The sequence below is a fragment of the Anas platyrhynchos genome, chromosome Z (genome assembly GCF_047663525.1).
Source record: "Anas platyrhynchos isolate ZD024472 breed Pekin duck chromosome Z, IASCAAS_PekinDuck_T2T, whole genome shotgun sequence".
Lineage (NCBI taxonomy): Eukaryota > Metazoa > Chordata > Aves > Anseriformes > Anatidae > Anas > Anas platyrhynchos.
This window is the reverse complement of record NC_092621.1, coordinates 52,986,839-53,008,359: the sequence shown is the minus strand read 5'-3', so window position 1 is coordinate 53,008,359 and position 21,521 is coordinate 52,986,839. Positions and strand designations below refer to the sequence as shown.

The 21,521-nt window shown below is 41.9% G+C and overlaps 2 protein-coding genes and 1 long non-coding RNA gene across 5 annotated transcripts in view; 2 read left to right on the top strand and 1 right to left on the bottom strand.

Annotated features, from left to right (window-relative positions):
• Positions 1-1,963: 1,963 nt before the first annotated feature.
• Positions 1,964-4,680, top strand: LOC140000829 (uncharacterized). The gene is made up of 2 exons (XR_011806060.1): positions 1,964-2,300; positions 3,632-4,680. It is a non-coding gene; the product is annotated as an uncharacterized lncRNA (long non-coding RNA).
• Positions 4,681-9,298: 4,618 nt separating this feature from the next.
• Positions 9,299-15,110, top strand: NIPSNAP3A (nipsnap homolog 3A). Its single transcript, XM_027447016.3, has 6 exons — positions 9,299-9,452; positions 10,540-10,747; positions 11,808-11,969; positions 13,533-13,682; positions 14,079-14,165; positions 14,268-15,110. Exons 1-6 carry the CDS (start codon positions 9,378-9,380, stop codon positions 14,342-14,344), a joined length of 759 nt encoding a protein of 252 aa, XP_027302817.1. The 5' UTR covers positions 9,299-9,377; the 3' UTR covers positions 14,345-15,110.
• A 708-nt stretch (positions 15,111-15,818) lies between these two features.
• The window catches only part of ABCA1 (ATP binding cassette subfamily A member 1), a 91,386-nt gene continuing 85,683 nt past the window's right edge, over positions 15,819-21,521 (bottom strand). For all 3 annotated transcript variants that reach the window (XM_038169977.2, XM_038169979.2, XM_038169978.2), the window contains exons 47-50: positions 20,860-20,963; positions 20,640-20,732; positions 20,215-20,458; positions 15,819-20,017 (exon numbers count right to left, since the gene is read on the bottom strand). In XM_038169977.2, the coding sequence (XP_038025905.1) occupies positions 19,877-20,017; positions 20,215-20,458; positions 20,640-20,732; positions 20,860-20,963 (582 nt within the window). In that variant the 3' untranslated portion in view covers positions 15,819-19,876. The remainder of the gene's footprint in view (positions 20,018-20,214; positions 20,459-20,639; positions 20,733-20,859; positions 20,964-21,521) is intronic.

Genomic DNA, 21,521 nt, shown 5'->3' with positions numbered 1-21,521 from the left:
TAAATAAGGTACACTAACAACCACCCAAAACTGTTCATACAGCTACAGTTTACCCTGTGGTACAGGAAAAAAATAATAATAATAAAAAAAAAAATAAAGAATGGTTTCTAACCATTGCTTCTTACCCAAAAAGGTCATAATTAGATGGGAATGACATTTTCAAGAGCTGTTGTTTTGCTATGAATCATATGAAAAGGAGACATTATTAGCTGTCCTGTAAGGCAGCACTTTGTACTGTGATTCTCCTGTTCTAGCTTTGCCATATCCTTCAACCCATTGCCTTAAATTCTCCTACTCCTACTCCCAAAAGAAGGCACTGTCACACGCAGGAACCAAACCCAGTCCTTCTGAAATCAGTCCTGTCTTTCAGCCACAAGGCTGGTTTCAGCTCCTGTGCCCACAGGCTGCTGCTGCAGCACTGAACATAGGACTGGAAAGTATTCAACCAGACCAGCCAGGGAGAGTTTCATATTCACTGTGTGTCCCTAGGGAGTGTGCTGGATTTGGTCCCTTGGTTTTTGAGGTGAAGACTTTCTCTTAAGTGCCAGACTTGACCAATTCACAGGCAGCTGCAGCCTGATTAAACAGTGCTCTTTTTATCCCAGTTTTCTAAGAAAACAGAGCTTACGGGGTTACGCTACCTGTTATCTGTTTGTTCATCTGCCCCACCTCCTGTAGTATCTTTTGAACCAGTTAGCTAATTTCAAACAGAAGTAGGACAGAGGTCTCGGGGAAAATTAGGTTAATGGAAATCAGCACTTGATCAATGCTTGTTCTGCAGAAAAGACACGGAGAAGCACATCCCTTTGGGCAGCAGTTAGCATTGGCTAGTGGTATGCACATTTAGGCAATATTCTTGCCTGCTATAGGTATTCACAAAGACACAAATGGGAGATGGGAAACGCCAATAGAATTGCATAAGGTTGGGCTATAAGAGTGAGTCCATGGGAATGAAGAGTTCACGTAATGTCACACTCGTTACTACTGTTGGTTGAAGCTCCTTGCGATTTGCATGCACCACTGTCACAGGGGATTATTGGTGATGCAACACCAGCAACACAGCAGGTCCCTTTGAAATGCTACTGGCTCTAACTAGAGGACTTCTGAGAAAAAGTGGCTACCTGGCTACCTTCCCTGGTTACCAAAGTGCAACTCATTAGTAAATACCCAGGGTGCTGCCCCAAAGTCTTGATGGTGCTTAGAGGGTGGGCCACAAGTAAATACATTACTCAGCACTTGGTCGAAGTGTCACCATTTTACAGAATGGCATATTTATTGTTATTGCCCCAACATTTGGAGTAATTTCTCAGAGCAGAGGACAGAGATCCGCCACTTCCCTGCTGGTTGCAGAGTTTCTTAGATTGTCTTTCCATTGCCTGCATGCCTCGTGGACTACTACTCTTGTGTCTACAGTCCAGTTTAAAAAAGGTAATCTAGCACATACTTGCTACGTAAATGCATGATCACCATTTCAACCATTCCTAGTAATTCCAGGCCTGGATATCCTACTTTGTCCTGGCAATCTTTTCAAATGTTTCACTATCTTAACAAGTGGAAAACGTCTGATCAAAATTTCCCTTCCTGTAATTTCAGCCTGTGGCTTTTATTTTATCCACCATGGACAAAGAGAACAGATTACGCCTTTCTGTCCTGAAGCACTCTTGTAATTACCTGAATAGGGATCTCATAACCATCAGTACTATCTTCTCTAAATTAAAACAACATTGTTTTTTGTTCAGCTTTTCCTGTACACCCTGCTGCCTGTGTTGATACAGACCTACCTGCTGGATAAAGCAAAAATGCAGAAGTCTACGTTCTCATTAGAGGTGAGCAGTGATTACTGGAGCTGCCTGTCACCAAGTATGAGGAAAATGTTCCATGCTTACAGACCACACATTCTGGGGACCCGGAGCTAGAAATACTTGGTTTCAAAGCCAAGTTCTGCTCTTGCCAGTCTGTCTGGTCCTAGGCAAATTGGATACCAGCGCACAACTCCTTCACTTGACAGACAGGTCTAGAAATAACAATTTGCTTAACTTAGCATATCATGACCAAGGTAATATAAAGTTGGAGACTGTGCAGATGTTGTAAAGTGTGGTGGAAGAGCTGATTTTTATGACAGACTTCCATGCTGATAGGTGTTCTCTCTTATAAGTTATTTTAAAAATTTTGTTCTGAAATACTACAGGTCTCTAAAAAAGATAGTTCTTCAAGACTGATTACATCAAACTGCTGGGATATCAGTAGCTTCCAAGTAAATACAGTGACGTGCAGGACTTCAGAATACCAGGATCCTATTGGTAAGTATTGATATTTGAAGCCCTTCACATGAATGACTAAACTAATTTGCCTATCATTGCTATGACTCATGGGTTTCCTAGTGGAAAGCCGATTCTGCTGGGAGGATTCTCTCTAAAACAGGTGTATTCCTGCACCCTAAGGTGCTTATAACATAAGGTGCTTATGAGTATCAGAATGCTTTCTAGTTCAGGCTGCTATTTTTAATTTTAATTTTATTTTTATTTTTTGTCACTGCAGCAGAAATCTACCTGGAATCACTTAAATGTTTACTGCCATTCAAAACTTTCCCTCCAGGTTGGAACTTCATATACAATCATTTTCCTTTAGTTGTATTGGTCAACAGACTATTTATCAATGGTTTTTATGCAATTTTATTGACTTCCTAACATTAAAAAAAAAATAAAAATGTAAGGAGGTAAAAAGAAGTACTTTTTTTTTTTTTTTTTTTTAAAGGAAATGGGCACTGATGTACATTACAGCGTCCAGGTGATCAAGTCCACCTGCAAATGTTTTTCACATTGCATGTCCATTCAGTTTGTACCCGCCTACCTGCAGTTTATTTGGGTGCTTTATTCATTTCTGCATGATATCAGGAGTGCTGAGGTATCTCACAGCTCTTGATGCCTAACACCACTTTAGAGATTGCTTTGAGAAGCCTGGTGGCAGAACTTGTCTGTTCTGCTCCCAGTTTCCATCTTCTTAGCCTATCAGTTTATTTAGCCAAGTTATATCCTGCTCAGCATATTCAACCTGTGCTCACCATAGCTCTCTCTGTCAGATGAGGTAGTCCAGCCTTCAGCTGTGCTTTCATTACACCAAGATACAGGTGGAAAGGAGAGATGTGATGAACAGACCGTGTTGGCCAGGTGCAGAGGTAGATGACGAGTTCTGCAACAGCTGCAAATTTCCCTGGTGTGATTAACAGACCTGCAGCTCATTACCATAAACAGCAAGAGCACCTCTTGAATTTTGGCAAAAAAAAAAAAAAAAAAAAAAAAAAAATCAGGTGAACTTCTCATTGAGTGGTACCAAGAAAAGCAGTTTTCTGGGGTGTCAGGGAAGAACAACTAAGGCAGGAAGAGAAGCCTGTTATCAGTACTCATTTCAATCTAACTACAGGGAAAGGAAGCTACAAAAGAGGTTATTTACTGCAGACTGGAAGAGGGAGACAACTTTTCTGGGCATGTGGGACAAGACTGTGTTTCTACAGGAAAGAGATCTTTATCTATGCAAGGCATCAAAAAATAGAAGAGAGAGGTGAATTATTGGAGTTGATAATTTAGCCTTGCTCAGAAATCTAACCCATCATTTTGGGCTTTTTTGTTCAAAGCTTTCTAGGCCTCATTCCCAAACTCAGGAGATGAATTAAGGCAGAGGAGCTTGCTCACAATAAAATGACTGGCTGCCTAACTAACCCCAAGGTGGCCATACACAGGCATCATAGAGTTCCTTTCATTAACTGGGACTTGTGCTGCAGGCTACGTGGGACAATGCCATTTAAGTAATATTACTGGTATTAGAGAGAGACTGAGATGAAGAACAAAATACCTAGAAACCGCATGTTTGCTGTGTGCTGCCACAGACGGCTCTCCACCCAGGTTATGCAGGCCCACAGTAAATGAGCCACCCTCTGATGCTGCACGGATCTCTGCTGGGGCCAGGCTGTGCTGGGCAACGTGAGGAGAAGTGGCCAGCTGGTCAGCCAAGTCACCCCAGCAGCACAGACAGCAGCAAGACTGAGGGGATGTACTCGTCTGAGAGCAGTCTGCTTGCATTCATCTTCGATCCTTGTTGGGAGAGGGTGAAGGAAATCACCCAAGCAAGGAAAACAGGCCATATTCGCCTCCCCCGCCCTCTTAGGCCTGCCTAGGACCATGCCAGTTCTCCTCACCTGATCCAGGTATGGGATTGCAAGAATACCTGAAAGCTGCTTTCTACAGCAAACCTTTCTGTGTTGGAATCTATCTTCCCTTATCAAATCTGACAGAATGGGTACTTTTGCTTGTCTCCTCCATCACAGAAGGCCTCACGTCAGGACTCAGGTTAGGAGGCACAATGTTGTTTCACCCTCAGCTGAAAGAACCCTGGTTTTCTTTGGGTTAAACATGTACAGCCTGCTTTCCTTAGCAGGCAAACATGACTTTAGATCACACGTGCAACCTGTGCTTGGCCAAATCCTAGAGAAAAAACTCATTTTACACCTCCAGAAATAAGCTTATTGTATGCAGCAAATAACAGACGGCAATAGAGAAATGTAGCTTAGGAAAGAAAAACTGGGTATTTCATTTGCATCTTTTGTAGGCTTTAATTTTTCAGGGGAAAATGTTAATTGAGCTAATACCTGTGAAGTAAGAAGTCAACCCAGCTGGGTATTCCCCATGTAAACCTTCATCTGCATACTCATGTCAACTCCTTTCCGGCACAGACCTTACAGTTCTCAGCTGCATTGTGCTTGAAATACCCGCAGTGGCAGAAGCCACCGTATGTCACCCCATCTGTGAAAATGTGCAAGCAGAGCATTATTTTTTGCCTAATCAACTGGAAAGGGATTAACTAAAAGGAGTATTTAATTCTCAGATTTTAAAAATATCACTCATAAAATGCAAGGAGATATTCTGAGGTGAACAACTGTAATTACAGTGGTCAGGAAATAAGCACAACACATTAATAAAGTCCTTGAACTTAATACTTATGAGCTATTGATAAGGAAGGGGTTTTTTTTGTTTTGTTGTTTTTGTTTTTAAATCGGAGGTATGGAATAAAACTGTTTTACTACACAAAAAAAATGAAGTGATTAGAGGATTTCAATATGTGTGTCATCTTTAACATGTCCCTTCTTCTAGAATCATTATAGATTTCCCAGGGGCTACAAAAAAAAAAAAAAAAAAAAAAAAAAAAAAAAAAAAAAAAAGAAAAAAAAATCATTTAATTGAGCTTTTAAGAAATATGCCTTCTATAAAAGAACAGGGAACATATCTGAGTGTTTTCTTCTGTACTTAATTCAAATAAACAGAGTGGTCCATCACTCAGTTTGTGCTATAGGTAGTTGGGTACTTGCAAGATGAGTGGAGAACATCTGATACCGTAAAATTTGTCTCCTCCTGGTGCTGATACAAACAATGACAAAAGGCACTGTGACACCCAATATCAGGCCCAAATGTTTATGAAAATCTATCACCATAAAGCAGCTCTCTAATTCCTTTCTAGATAGCTGTAAACCCCTGCCTTGCCGTATTTCTTCTTCCCGAAGATCTAAGAGGCCAAGACAGCTGATGGACTCCACCCTGGCACGGTCAGGGGTTGCAGCAAACATCAGCGCATATTGTGGGTGTGGAGTGGACAAATGCAGAGTGTGGACAGCAGGGACCTGCTTCCCAGAGAGATAAAGCACTGCATTGCCTTCTCCAGCAAAGGGAAAACATGACATCACTGACCAGAAACCTGAAGATGACTCTGGTTTGAGCATGTCCTCAGGCCCTGGCCACAAAGGAGCAGCATGGTGACTCTCACCAGTGGTAAGACAGGGATGGCACTGGTTTGGGTAGGTATTCCCATTGTTGACACACAGCAATTAACTATATACAATGTAGATTGTTTCGCTAGGATGAAGGTTGCAAAGTGACCGGGAAAACCATGGAAGAAAATACTGAGTTTGGTAAGCTGTTACTCAGATTTTCATATGGAACAGCTGAGAAGATGGAAATGATAATCTATTTACATGTACATGTTCTGGCCTACTGGGAAGACACCAAGAGGCTACGTTATATTCAGGAATGCTGTATTGTTCACAAACCAGGAAATCACTTGCTGCTTGCTCATCCAGGATCAGAACCACTGAGATGATGGGCAGCACACAGAATGAGAGATTTGTAAGAACAGGGAAAGTCTGCATGTTACACTTAGGCTAAATAAGCACCTTGTACACCTGTCTCAAGTTCTGCTAATGTCATGGAACTATTTAACCAGCTGTAGTTTTAAAAGAGCAGCAAGAAGCCCTATTGCTTGTACACTTGAAAATAGCCTTTCTGTGGAAAGAGCTTAAGCAGAAGGTTTCATGGAGAAAGAGAAGGAAAGCTCCTTGTTTTATCCTTTACGCAAAAGGAAAATGAAAGCTGCGATTCACAAATTGGAACATCCTGCCTAGTGTAATAAGGACAGGTATCGTGCTTTCTCAGTTTCAAGAAGAGCTTAGCACTGATTTGCTTTCTCTGCATGTGTTTAAGCAAACATCAGAAATGAAGTTAGAGCTGCTCCTGCAAGTGTTAATGCCTTTGGTACAGATGGTTACCTTTATCTATTATCACCACCTCCAATTAGGATATGAGAGAGATAAAAGATATTACGCAGTGCTTGCACACACTCACAGGTCATTTACATATAGATCAGACTAAAAATGTTTCCCTGTGCCATGGGAAAATGATAATCGATTAAAATGTTGCATGGAGGGAATACAACACATAAATGCAGTATAGCAACAAATCACTTTCTTGCATTTTGCCTCCACGGAGCTTTGGCTTCCACTGGTAACAAACATTTTAATAAACCATTTCTGCCTGGGGATCACTGGCAGTCACAGCGGCATGAATAGAAAACAGTATTTGATTCATCAACTGTGGACCAAAATTAAACATTCCTAACAGGTATTATGCAGCACTATTTCTTTCACAAGATCAACACTGTCGTTCCCATATGTCCAATACTATCTGTGAGCTGCGTTATGTCTGCAAAACACAGCTCCTATTCACCATTTTATGGAATGGTAAACAGCCCCATAAGTAGCAAACGGGCTGGATATACAGTCCCCTCACTCTGCCACTGTGGCTCTGCATCGTCTATTTTGAAAGAAGAATATTCCCCTGGACTTCTAGAAGAACGTAAATGAGAAAATATCGGGAAATGTGGCAAACTCATGTTTGAGGCAAAAATGTAGAGCTGAAAGAACAGCTTTCTTAACAAGTTTTTTCTTAGCCACTTCATTAGCTGAACTCACAAACAGTTTTCTCAAAGTTATGTCTGTATAAAATCATTTGTCAAATAGTTTCAGGGAATCATTTTGGGCCTACAATGAGTTCCACTGCTGTTTGTTGTACATTTTTCCTTTGCACTACATTGAACTGTTTTGCTCAAATACAAAAATCACGTTCTTTTTTCTATTCCCTGACTACACCAAAGAGGTTTAAAATCAAAGTGTCTGTTTGACTGTTCAGGTTAACAAGAACAAAACCTGCTTTTTATGACTACTTGATTCAAATCCTGGTTTCATTTCTGACAAAGAAGCAAACACATATAAAGTTGAAATGATAAAACTTTTACAAATGTAAAGGAATCTCCCAGCACAACATGGCTATGAGCAACATCTATGCAACCATATAGTAAGATAAACAAAGGAAGACCTTAAATATTATGGAATTTGCCACTCATTCCCTGCCCTCAGCGGAAATACAATTTGTTTGTAAGTGGGGAAAAAAAAAAAAAAAAAAGAAAGAAGGAAAAAAAAAAAAGATCTGAAACAGGCAATTACTGCATCAGCAATCACACTTCATATGTGCTTCTGCAATAGAAACTATCAAAATGATTCATGCCATGCTGCAAAAATGCTTTATTGTGTATCAAGCTCAGTGCTTTTAACATAAAAAATGTAACCATGGGTAACACTTGCACGTGTACTTACAACGCACTAACACACAGTGCAGATTCTTCATTTTTTCCACACCACTCTCTTAACGTGTCTGCTAAAACAACTTTTTCCTTTCTCATTTTAATTTAGACCATATTTTTTCCTGGGGTTGTTATTAACAAAAATTGCCTGAAATCAAGAGAAAAACCATGAAAGCTCCACACAGAGTAGCACAAGCAAGGCACAAAGCCATGATTTCCCTCTTCACCTTAATTCCATTATTAATTATATTAATTATATTGTTATTATTGTTATTGTTGTTGTTGTTATTATTGTTGTTGATTTTGTTGTCATTGAAGTTGCTGTTATTGTTATTGTTATTGGCTTTCACAGGCCACCCTTCACTGAAGCAGGATGTATATTTATTTGTTATTTATAATTTATCTTTATTATCAGCTGCACTGACACCAATACTCCCTTTGGGCCAGCGTTCAACCCTGCAGAGTGAGTCGGTCATCTGCTTGAGGGCAGGAAGGCCCTGCAGAGGGACCTGGACAGGATGGATTGATGGGCAGAGGCCAGTGGGATGAGGTTCAACATGGCTATGGGCCGGGTCCTGCACTTTGGTCACAACAACCCCATGCAGCGCCACAGGCTTGGGGCAGAGTGGCTGGAAAGCTGTGCAGAGGAAAAGGACCTGGGGGTGCTGGTTGATGCTTGCCTGAACATCAGCCAGCAGTGTGCCCAGGTGGCCAAGAAGGCTAACAAAATCCCTGCTTGTATCAGGAACAGTGCAGCCAGCAGGACCAGGGAGGTGATTGTTCCCCTGTGCTCTGCTCTGGTGAGGCTGCACCTTGAGCACTGTGTTCAGCTTTGGGCCCCTCACCACAAGAAGGGCATCAAGGCCATAGAGCATGTCCAGGCTGCAAAGCTGGTGCATGGCCTGGAGCACAAGCCCTGTGAGGAGCGGCTGAGGGAACTGGGGGTGTTTGGTCTAGAGAAGGGGAGGCTCAGGGCAGACCTCATTGCTCTCTGCAGCTGCCTGAAAGGAAGGTGTGGGGAGCTGGGGGTCGGCCTCTTCTCACAGATAACCGGTGATAGGACCAGAGGGAATGGCCTCAAGTTGCACCAGGGGAGGCTCAGGTTGGCAATGAGGAGCCATTTCTGCTCAGACAGAGCAGCCAGGCACTGGGACGGGTTGCCCAGGGAGGTGGTGGGGTCACCGTCCCTGGGGGTGCTCAAGGACAGGCTGGACGTGGTGCCTGGGGACGTGGGTTAGTGGTGACACTGGTGGTGCAGGGATGGGCGAGGAGCTCTGGGAGCTCTTTCCCAACACTTCTGCCTCCGTTACCCTACGATTCTGACTCCCTGGTCCCACCCCCGCCCAGCGGCCGCCCCGCTCCGGCCCAGGGGCCGCCCAAGGGCCCGCCCGCCGCCACCGCCCGCCCGCCCGCCCGCCATGCTGCCCCCGGGGCTGCTCCGCCGACCCCTGGCCGCCGCCGCCCGCCTGTGCGGGGCGTGGGGCCGCCCGCAGGTGAGGGCCGGGATGGGGCCGAGGAGGGAAGGGCCGGGCCGGGGGACATTTATGTGGCGTGGATGGGAAAAGGGCTCGCCAGCAGCCCTCGGGAGGCTGCCAGCAAAGGGCAAGGAGGCAGGGTTTAGCAGAAGGAAGCAATCTCTCCCCAGGCGCTTGCTGCTGGGCGTTTTTTGTGCCAGCGATCTATAAGCTGTCAATACCGATGTAAGGCTGTCATTAGGAAGCGTGGTGCAGTAGCTGGTCGTAGATTGGTAAAAACGCGATGCAGTCTGGTGAGTGTTGGGCTGAGCAGTGCCAAGAGAGCGATGCTTTAATGCAGAGATGCAAGCTGGTAGTGACATTTATTATATTTTATGTAGTTGCACGCTGTAACTCTCAGCAAAATCAGTAATGGGCACTGGTTTAGTCAGCACTCTGCATTAAAATGTTAAATGATATGAAGAGTTAGCCACCTTTTTTTTTTTTTCCTTTCTTTTTAGAATCATAAATTATATTTACATATCGAAGGCATATTAAGAAGCGTATTACAGGGGGTGCTCATCAAGATGTCTGGTTCGCTTTCGCATTCACAAGCAGCCAAGGCAAGAGCACGCCCTGCAGAGGGCAATGAATGAGTAACCTGGCAGGCAGCACTTCCCCTGCTCCCATTCCTGTCGAGCTGGCCCTTGGCTCATGTGCCGTGGCAGAGGACTGGGTCATGGAGGCATACCCTGGTGCCACTGGTTCTGGGAACACCCCATGAGACCCTAGTGAGGAGAGAAAACCCCTTCTTTTTTAATGGGTAATAATTAAACAGCTCGTTTTGACAAAGGACGTGTGACGGTCCATTGCACTGCCAAAAGGAATTGCAGCAAATAGTGCACGTGGGAAGTATTTCTAAAGGAAAAAGTCACAAGGTACTCATGCAGTGGAGGTCATGAAGTATTCCCTCTCCCAGTCCCTATTAAACAAACAAACAAAACAACAAACAAAAACCAAACACCTATGCCTCACTGTAAAACAAAACAAGAAGTCTAGAAATGAGACAGAAGGATGGTTTTCTGGCTTGAGAATGTTTGTTATTTTTCTCAACATTTTCTCTTAGGTACTCGCATCCCTTGCTACAGGTCCCAGACAAAATAATGGCATTTTCTATGAAATTCGCACATACGATATTAAGCCATCGAGGATGAAGGAGTTTGTGGAACTGGTCAATAAGTACTTCCACCTTCGCACAGCTCACTCAGAGCTGGTGGGATTCTGGACTGTGGAGCTGGGAGCGATGAATAAGGCTGTCCATGTGTGGAAGTATGGTACGCTCGGCATCCCTCTACGTGCTCCGTGTTCCAGCGAGGGGAGTGCTTATGTGGCTGGTGTTTGTTGCTCTTACGATAAGTAACCAAGCATCAGAAAAAAAAAAAAAAAAGATGTTACCGTACTGATTAATGGGAAAAAAAAAAAAAAAACAACTGTAGGACAATTTTGACTTGTTGGGATGAAAGGATTACAGCTGTTCCTACAGGGTGGTCTTTGTGCCTCGCAGGTGGATGAGATGAGCTGTAGCAGGGTGCTTTTGCCTGTGGTAGGTGTCTTGCTTAAGGCCAGCTCCTGAACCACAGATGTCTTCACAATCTCAAAATGGATGGAAGAAAGTCTGAGATGTCCTCAATAAGATAATGCAGATAACTGCAGACAGCATATATGCAAGTGTCTGTATGTGTTTACACAGAATCATGCACGTATCATTGTTCCCAAATCTTACATGAGCATGGTTCAAGTTTAGTTCAGTCACTCGCCTAAAACAGAAGAGCACACGGTTCATGTGGTTAGGCTCCTGAAGCTATGCTGTGCTGAGCTGGAAAGCTGCTCCACCAGCTCTGTCATCCCACGTGTGTGAAGCGCTCTGTTGCTGCAGCGATGGTTGCAACAGGCTGCTGGTGCTGTAACCAGCTTCGTACATTGTTGGAGTCAGTGCTGTCTGCCACATGCATCAGTGGTTAAGAAATGCCCTGCTTCTTAGAATTTTCTGCCCTATTCTGTTGTTCCTTTTTCTAAAAAAAAAATATATATATATATATAAAAAATCTGAATAGTTTCTGAGAAACTTTTTAATGGAAAACTAAGGAAAAATAAAATTATTTTTATTTCATGGTTATGTTTATATGTGTAAGGTTCAACATCCTTTCTCCTTGTCTCGTCAGCCCCCTTCTTAAATGTTGTTAAGTAATTAAGAAAAACTGTTACATTTTTCCTCTGAATACCAAAATACTGATATTCCTCAAAGTTCTTTCCAGTCTCTCATGCTCCATCTTTCTCATACTTGCTGATGTAGCATTAAGTACGTTTTTTCATATTTTTTCCCCTTTCTTACAGATAATTTTGCCCACAGAGCAGCAGTCCGGAAGGCACTAGCCAATGACAAGGACTGGCAGGGAAAATTCATCTCTCCAGCCCTCACCTGTATAGAGAAGCAGCACAATGAAGTTGCTTATCTGGTACCCTGGTGTCAGCTTGGGAAACCTTCAAAAGAAGGGGGTGAGCTTATCTTCTCTTTTACTGATTAAAGATACTGATGCTGACTGACTGGCTAACAAAAAACAGCTTAAAGTTTAAACCAGGTATTACACAATTTTATAACCCTTTATGTAACAAGTGCGTGTACACACACTCTGAAAGAGGTGACATAGTACAGATGAGGTAGAAAATTTTTAAGAATGGCTTTGTACTGACTTGTGTCAAACCTTTGTCAAACTTTTTGTCAAAAGCTGCAGCCCCAGTTGTAAGGCTGTAAAAAGTTGTGTGAGTCACATAAACAAACATGCAGAATGACAACTCTGTACTAACATTCTGAGCAGTCATCCTGGACTCCCTTTGTCCATCTGTCAGCAAGAGGATGTTTCCTGGAAACATTTAAAAAAAGATTGTTCCGTATCACAGAGGTTTTTCTCATTTGTCAATTTTTATTTTATTGCTTCTTTTGCATAATTGTTTTTAAAACAAGGACCCCCAAACCTACTTTTTAAAGGTACGTATAAGTCAAGCATACTTTGTAGTTCATAAATCAGGTTTAGATGTCCTGTCTCTCATGTCCTATCTCTCTATATTTTCTTTCTTTCTGTAGCAAATGTGACCGCATGCTTACTGAGAAAAATTTGCAGACTTTGTAGTCTGTCACCTGGAATAATGTCAAATAGGCCCTGCTTTACCCCTCAGAATATGTATGCACACAGTAATCTTTCTTCTTTATTTCTGAGAGATTATGAATTTTATGCTGTGTTACAATTGAATTTAAAAGCAGTCCAGTTTTCTGTTGAAATTGGGTACCTGGCTATTCTAACACTTCATTCACATTTTAATGTTTGTACTTTTTAAATCTCCAGCCTGTATTTGGAGAACAGTACCAGACAATACATTGCCATACGACAATTGTCCAGATTCCTATTAAAGTGTTAGCAAGTGTGATTTAGAGTAACGATGTGAATGGAAAGGAGGCAGGTAACATGTCTTTTAGCAAGACCAGAGTTTTTTGGGATATCGTGCTGTTTGTCTGCAAACAAGGCAGATTGTTTGGCAGAGCAGAGATGGCAATCTAGTCATGGTCTGCTGTTTATGACTTCAAGTCTTGATGCAACCAGCTGCCAAGATTCAAAGGTGTTTATAATGTCATAAACCAGCTCCGGAAAACATCACTAGTCTTAGAAAAAGCCACCTTGCATAGTTCAGCCATCGCAAACCTACGAAGTATAAGTATTTGTGATTTCTGCAAAGTACATTGAACTGCTGTGAATGTTCGTGCGACCATTTCCCTTTAAACTGGGCTTTGTGGGAATCCTTTTGAACCTCTGGGTCCCAGAGCTTTTATGTAGACTTCAAACAGTTCTAGTTGAAGAGCCACTTCCCTGTGCTCCTCTGGAAGCTGTGAGATGATGTGTGTGTGGGCTGGGAGGAAGGGGGCAGTTTTGTGGGCTGCCCACCCCAAATGGCATGGAATTGCAGTGCCGGTTTCACAATGACAACATTGTGGCTGTGAAAAAATGAGAAACAGCACGTATTAAGTTTTATTTCCTTCCTCGAGGTCGTCTTTGTCTTTTCCTCCAGGTGTATATGAGTGGGTTACTTTCCAGATGAAACCTGGTGGGCCAGCTCTGTGGGGTGAATCGTTCCAGGCTGCAATCAATGCTCACATCAATACAGGCTACACTAAGCTGATTGGAGTTTTCCACACAGAGTATGGGTTACTTAACACAGGTACAAGTACTGCTCACTTTCTGATAAAGATTTGGGAATGGCGACTTGGGGAGAAGGGGTGGGAAAAGTGGGAGAAACCCTTGTCCTGGCTCACGATTGGATGGCTTGATAAAAAAAAAGTTGGTATGGATCACAGAAGTCCTGTAAACAGTCCTTGAACCCAACGTTGTGTATTGGGTTATATGCTTAAGCCAGATGGTGCTCTTTTAAAAGGTTCTTAGATCTGATGTTCAAGAGTCAAACCTTTCAAAGGCCAGAACAACAGATTGTCTCTCCGCATACTCGCCTGGTGAATCGTTTCTGCTAGATGCAAGGCGTGAGAGGGTGGAAAACTAGGACGTGCATATGGTATTACAACAGTAACAATATTTAGCTGCCTTTATTTGTACTTTTCAGTCCATGTGATCTGGTGGAATGAGAGCCCAGATCACCGGGCAGCAGGAAGGCACAGTGCCCATGAAGATGCCAGAGTGGTAGCAGCTGGTAAGCGATGTTGGCTCTCACTGCTGGTACTTGTATGCATGCTGAGAAAAGTATTACTCCTCATTGGATTTATTTCCTAATTAAATGTGTGTTTCATTGCAGTACGGGACAGCGTCAGGTTCTTGGAGTCCCAGCACAACATGCTGATGATTCCTGTGGCATGCTCACCCCTGAAGTAACCTTCCCCTAAATGATGTGACCAATGGCAGAAAAGACAAGATGAAAGCACCGTCAGCAAGTACCGTCGTATGGATCGTCATACCCTCATGAACTGTGTGGTTTGTTTTTCAGTTTACAGTGAATGGATGCAAAATGCTGATACACCAAAGAAAATTAGTAAAATCCTGCATGGTAGTTTATGATGCTGTTTCTACATCTCCAGGAATAGAACATGAAAATTAGTTTTGCAGCTCTTGTAATTTAACCCCTCACTTATTAAAACTTTTCTGTGTTTACTAATAGGACCCACTAAGTAAAGTGTTGTTTTCCAAAGTTACAATTCAGGGTGGTATCATTTTCATAATGCACACTGGCGACTCTTGTAATCACTGCATCATGGGTATTACATACTGTCTTAAGAATGAATGCCCCTATATCCTCATAACACGGTTATGTTTCATCAGACATCTCATTGGGGTGCTTTATATTAATTCTTCGTAATGTAAAATTTCAGTGTGGCTGCAATTGTGCCAAGGAGGTGCTGCAGTGAAGCTGGTTAGGTGGCGTTCTGATGGAGTCTGGCCTGAGTACGGTCCTTTCATTTTGTATTCAGTAAGCACTTCAACAAAGCTAGCTTTGAGGAAGTATTTTAATACTTATTTAGGGTGCTAAAATTTACAGTCTTGTATCTCAAATTCAGCGCATCTATACATGCTTACATTCTTTGAAATAGTGTCTGCCAGATTGTTAAAAGCCAAATAAATTTGCATAAAGAATGAAATCTTAGTGTTTGCACCTCCAGCTCTTTATGGTTTCGACCTGTGATAAACCCCATTCTCCCAGGCACAGCCTTCTGCAGGTTTTGCATTCCGGTCATCAGCAGGCCTGGTAATAGCTGCTCTGGAGTCACTAAGCTGCTGTGTGATTTGCTGGAGTAGCAGCAGGGCAGAGGGCACACGGGGTGAGGCGTCACTTAGATTTTGTGTACAGTGAAAAGCACCCTCTGCTGAAATCTGAAGTTTATTCACTGACCTGCGATAAGCAACTGAGTTCACTTTACCAAAGTATCTTTGTGCAATCTGCCTAATGATGATTGTTGCTCCTGTCAAGTGCATTAAGGTCTCATGGAAAGCACTAGGAAAAAAAATATAACCAAAACGGCTGCAGGTAGTTGTGCTGGTGTCCAAGCTGAGTGGATGGGATCCAGCTACTGTGTAATGGAGTGTTAACAGGTCACAGATCTTTACACCCACCAGTCTTCATCCTTTCTCCCCATGACAGAGGGACCTCTAGCGTTCTCAGGATGGACAGCAGACTAGTTCAGAGACCCCTGCCTTCTATTTTACAAATGAACTCCTAAAGGTATAAATGACTGATAAACCATCACTAGCACACTGATTTAGACTGTGGTCTTGTAGCAGTTAAAGGGGGACTATTCGTTTTTCTTGAACAAAAACATGGCACGAGGAATTAATAAGACTTTTTGCACACAAATGCAACAAATTACTTATATTTATTAACTGACATGAAAAAACAGCAAAGTATTACAAAAGGACTAAAATTCCATAATAAAACTATTCTATCACAAACACTTAAAGTGATGAATACTCAGAATGTTGGAGATGCACTTTATTCCAAAGTTTGTATTTTTTGTGGCACAAAAAGTTGATGAATAAAGCACACTACCCCAGTTGCAGACTGAACACTATTAAGGCAGCATAAACAGGTAATTTTAATTGTCTTCTTGAGAATAATTTTTGAGAAGAGTGTAACTCAATGAATTTGTTGGATTCTGGAACTTTGATATTGGTAGAAGAGGCAGTAAAAGCCAGCATTTTTAAGTCACTTTTCCTTTCAGCAATCAGACCATTGTTCTGCTTTCATTTCTAAATTGCTGTTCAAAATCAATACGTTATTTACTTGAGGGATTGTCCTTTAATTTGATGTTAGCTAAGGTATTTCAGAGCCTTTATACACAAACATGACATTCTGCTTTGTCAGTGAAAACAGGTATCAAATAGCAAAGAGAACGAGCACTTATCAATATAGTTGCACCTTGCTGCACCTCTGTGATGGAAATATTCTGGGGTGCATGCCTGACAGATGATTTGAACATCCAGATAGGTCTGTGGTTCTTAGAAGCTCTATTTTTTTTTTTTCAGGATTTATTGGAAACCTTTTTACTTAATAAATTAAGAAGCTTAAAGTAGCTTTTGCGTTTCAAATCTTGGACCACTTCACTTACTTACCTGAAAATAGCAGGTGCCTCACAGTAGTATGTAGGAATACTTGAACTTGCTCATCAATTATGCATGAAAGTAAGACCAGACCAAAACGGGGCAAAATGAGCTTCTAAGTAGCACTTTTCAAGGGTGTATGCATAAATGACACTTCATAGACCAAAGGTGCCAGAACAGCTTTATTTTTTTTTTACTTAATACAAGGCAATTAGAGTGCCTTTTAATACTTCACATAACAGTTATTAGCAAATACAAATATATATACTTTTTTTTTTTTTCCGCTTTTAATGAAAATGTCCATTTAAGGATTTAACTCAGAAATTTCAGTTGTGAAATCTCACTAGATTTTTGCAAAGTTAATAGATATTCCAGTGCAAAAATAGATCCCATTACAGATAGCATAAAGTGCTTGGAATGAAGGACCAACTATAATTCAGGAGGCAAGGATAAGCGCAAAGTGGCGGTTTAACCATGGGGGAAAAGTGTAACAACTCTTACTGAAATACAAGTGTACTACAAAGAGGGATGCAACATTTCAACAGTAATACAGTTTAAAATAAGTTAACACCTCAGTGCAGCTTCATTATAATGAGTGGTTCATAATCATACTGTATGTGACTAGAGTGATTTTTTCCCTATAAACTGTTAATAAGGGTAGACAAATTGTTGTCTGGATTTACTCCATGACAAATCTGCATGGGAACTGTATTAAGCTGTCTGTTCAGTATGACTACAAACAAAATGGACTGGAGTTGTGAAACAGTTCAGTTAATATCCATGTTTACTGTAAGGTTTTCATCACAGATACCAGACTACCTGTGGCAGGGTATAAGCATGACAGTCACAGGGCACAGGAACCAATAATGTCTTTTTGGCCAGCTAAGGGAAAAATAAACTATTGTTTCCTGCTAAATTAATAACTTATATGAACAAAGAGCAAACCACAGCTCTTTTTTTTTGACCAAATCTGAATCCTCCTAGAACTTGTAGTTTTCTACATGCACTAGATGTGTGCGGTGCAAAACGTAAGCCCTTCACTTCAGTCTCTATGCTGAGATTTTGACTCAATTCTGATTTCTAATTACGATTTCTAGCAGTGGTAAGTCTTCAATACATGCTACTTATTTCACTGATAAAATAACCTACCAGCAGCCTGCTATAGAAAAGTCATGGCTGTAGCTCAGCTGCTTGGTAGTTGTTCTGCACCTCGAAGTTTGGTGCATACTCATCCTCATGGGGGCAAGGATGCCATAAAGGTAATAACAAAGCATGTTTTAAGTGAGGTATAACAATCCCCGTTACTCTCCTTTCTATCCCCTTAGCAATATACAGATAAAAAATAATTAGTATGAAAAAGGCACTTGAGCAGAACATGTAGTAAGCTATTAACTTTATCCCAAGGTAGAACACAGCAGGGACTGGGGACTTGTGCTAAATCTTTAGCTGTCTATGTAATAAAAATGCTGAATTGGTCAATGTTACCACGTACGCCTGGAAATACGTAATCGGCCTTAAGGCTCATTCCAGCCTCCTCGCTGCTTGTTGGGCTGCTATGGGCATTCACAGAAGAAAGTGGTCCGTGACTCGTTCATGGCGGAGTAGCGTTAAAAACTAGTGCAGAACTTGTACAGGTACTTAAGGCAGAGGCACGACATACAGGAATAGCCCAGGAACTACTACACTTGGGTTCAAACCACATACTGAACCTATTTCTGAACTTTGTAAAAGCAAGACAGAAGGGCCCGTAAGCTTATTAACAAAAGCACACTCTCCCACAACTGTTCTACAGGATGAACAAGAATTGCTTGTTCTCACCACATCATCTCCCCTCTATTATTAATCTGTCTTTGTAAAACTTTAAAAACTCACTGATGCAATTTGTAGCACTACTACTTTGAACTATCTTGTTCAAGACAATTTTTTAATGAAGCAGTTTCTTGCATGAACAAGGGTGTGTTCTCCAGTTAGGGATCACCTAATGACTGAAACTATACTGCACAACAGAAGTACAAACTTGCACATTAATCTAACATTATATTAGCTTCCAACAGGGAAAACTTTAGGTCAACAACTTGCAGTAATTCCAGATAACAGGTTGATTGCAAGAACGTGGAACTCGCCAAGATCATGAACATAGCTATCACTGAATGGAGAACGAGAGCACAGCATTGCAGGCATAATGTAAAGAAATACTGTGGCTACAAAGATCAAGTGAAAGCACTTTCAATCCCTAATTATGCTACCTACTTATTTAAAGTCATATAAATAATACTGTTAAAAAAAAAAAAAGACCTACATTTCTAGTTTTATCTGGCAAAGCCAGAAATGGCAACACTTGTGCTAAGCAATAACTTTAGTTGATGGGTACCTTTCTGGTGCAAAGCAGGGGTTAAAGAGCAGACGTTACGTATCTGAGTGACGTATCATGATTTAGAACTTGCTCTTGGTATTAGCAGCTTGTACAACTACTGAGTTTGCTGCTGTGGTCAGAACCCTGCTTCTCACCCACTCCCTTCTGCTAGGTGTTCATGCAGCTGCTGCAGTACCTCGAAGGAGCAGGAGAGTACTCAGCTACACAAAAACCTAGTCGGAGTAGGTTACTGGTTGTGATGCTGGTGGGACAATCCTGTGCATTTGTAGGGTTCACAGTTCTACATATCCCCACCCTCTAAAACAGATGTATGGATATGATGGCCCATCTCTTGCCATCCCATCTGCACAGCACTGCTTTGTGGCCCCAGATTTGTCACCGACTGACCTACACCAGTCTAGGAAAAGAAGCTGGTCAGGTAAGTTTTTACAAATTCAGGCCACAAGGCTGGCAACTTTTCTTGCCACCGACTGTCCCGGTGCATTCATTGCCAGCAATGGATGTAGCACCAGGGAATTCCCACTCCTGACATGCATGTTTTCAAGAGTGAAACATGCATGTCTTTAGAATATCAATAAATAACCACTGGCCATGATTCCTTAATGAACAGTTTTTTGCAACCCTAGTAAAACATACTGTACAGGACAAGATACAGTATGGATGAAAGCCCGCAGCATCTGGTGGGTGCTTTACCACAGCTTCACAGAGTTGTACTGTAAATGAGCTAAATTCAAGTCTTTCACTTAAGAACAGTACAAGACGACTCCACGAGGCACTGCCCCTAAAATGGAATTTTGTTTTCATTGCATTGAATTGCATTGCATTGAATGGTTATCAGTAGAGTGTCCAGTTTCTCTCCCTCTAGCTTCTTCTTTGGGAGTAACCTATCCCCAGGCAAAGGAAGTTTGCATTCTGCTCATCACTTCTTGGCTGAAATTGGCTCACACGCAACTTTCTTTTACCTTCTCATCTTGCAGAAAGGAATTAAGGATTGCAATGTCTACCACAGTTTGGTTTTTGTGCAATGACAGGTCCTTAGTGTGGTCGTCGTCACTTTGGTCCTTAGCAAAATTTACAAATACCTGCAAGGAAAAAGGCCATGTGTAACATCAGTCTAGATTTTTGTTAGTTCAGGGCCCTTTATACACTGGGCTTTCAGGACTATACCTGGGATTCAGCTCTACAGCTTGCTGAAATGCTCTCACAAGACAGGACTGGAAAATTGGTAGATTTATTCCTACCTCTGCTAATTTTGGCACACTGGCTACTAAAAACTTACTTGGTCAAGTGTGGTCTGAGAAACGGAGTAGTCTTCTATGTGGAGTCTCTTTTTGTTCTGGGAGAGAATACTGAATATTCTGGCCAGGGACGATGGTGAGGAGGGAAGCTGGTACTGCAGCATATTCCGATGCTTTTCCTTTAGGACACTTCCAGGGAAGGCATGCCCAAAGAATTCCTCAACAGGCTTCAGGTCTGGGTTTGCCCCTGCAATGCGCACCACGATCGTGTAACCGTCTCCAAACCTGTAAACAAGAGGGCCAGCAGAGCAATTCACATCAGTGGCTTTGAAACAGATGTGCAGCTTAAAATTCAGCAGCTGTTCCCATAGCCAGAAAAGCCATGGGAATGCTGCATGAGGGATTACGTCTGACTGTATGTCCCTAAAAATGCGTACTGTGGTGGAAGTGAAAAGAAAATAGCTACCTGTTCTTTAGATGCTGGACGCTGCCCAGGCACCTGAATCGCCCATTGACCATTATCGCCATTCGAGTGCACAAGGCTTCACATTCTTCCATGCTGCAGAAAGAATTAACTTCCTTAGCACTGTGAGAAGTGCTGCGGGGCAGAGCAGCTGAGCATAGCTTTGCATCCAGCCCCAGCAGATGCAGTAGCGGTGGTGTGATACAGCTGGGTTGCTACTTGCCTGTGAGATGTAAGCACCACTGATCTCCCCTCTTTGATTACACTCAGAGCACAGTTCCACAGGAAACGACGTGCTTTGGGATCCATCCCTGTTGTTGGCTCATCCTGCAAAATACATAAAAAAGTAGGTTATGCTGTTCCGTTCCACCAACAAACGCCTCGTGTCTGACATGACCTGGCCATTCTGATTATGCTTATTGGAAAAGCTGAAAATAACCAAGTTTGACTAATTTTTTAAAATGAAAAAACAATTTATACTCAAAAAAGATGGTTGCTAATTTAAAATTTGAAGAACTAAGTGCTGTTTATTTTGCAATTATAATATGTTGAAATAGTCAGTTCTGAACAAGTTAAACTCAGCTAGCTCAAATTTAAATAGAGCAGTAGACTACTTCTTTCTATACTATGAACTTTACTAATCCTAAGGTTTATTCTTCATTTTAATATAAAGACTCCTAAAACATTTATTTCCAGCTTTCATTGAATTATTAAAATCACAGGACTGATTCTCCTAGATGGAAAGATTTGCTTGTGCCCAAAAACTATAAAATGCTGCAAAGTCATAATTTTTTGTAGGTATAGAAATTGTTGCAGCAGTGGTCAAGATGCTACAGCAGTCAGTAGTCTGGCATCATGTTTGAGACCCACATTTCCCCAGTGATT

Excerpts from the sequence above, each read along its gene's own strand:
- NIPSNAP3A (XM_027447016.3), top strand. The coding sequence starts at position 9,378 with ATGCTGCCCCCGGGGCTGCTCCGCCGACCCCTGGCCGCCGCCGCCCGC. Across the intron at positions 9,453-10,539 it reads GGGCGTGGGGCCGCCCGCAG|GTACTCGCATCCCTTGCTAC; the intron begins GTGAGGGCCGGG and ends ATTTTCTCTTAG. Across the intron at positions 11,970-13,532 it reads GAAACCTTCAAAAGAAGGGG|GTGTATATGAGTGGGTTACT; the intron begins GTGAGCTTATCT and ends CTTTTCCTCCAG.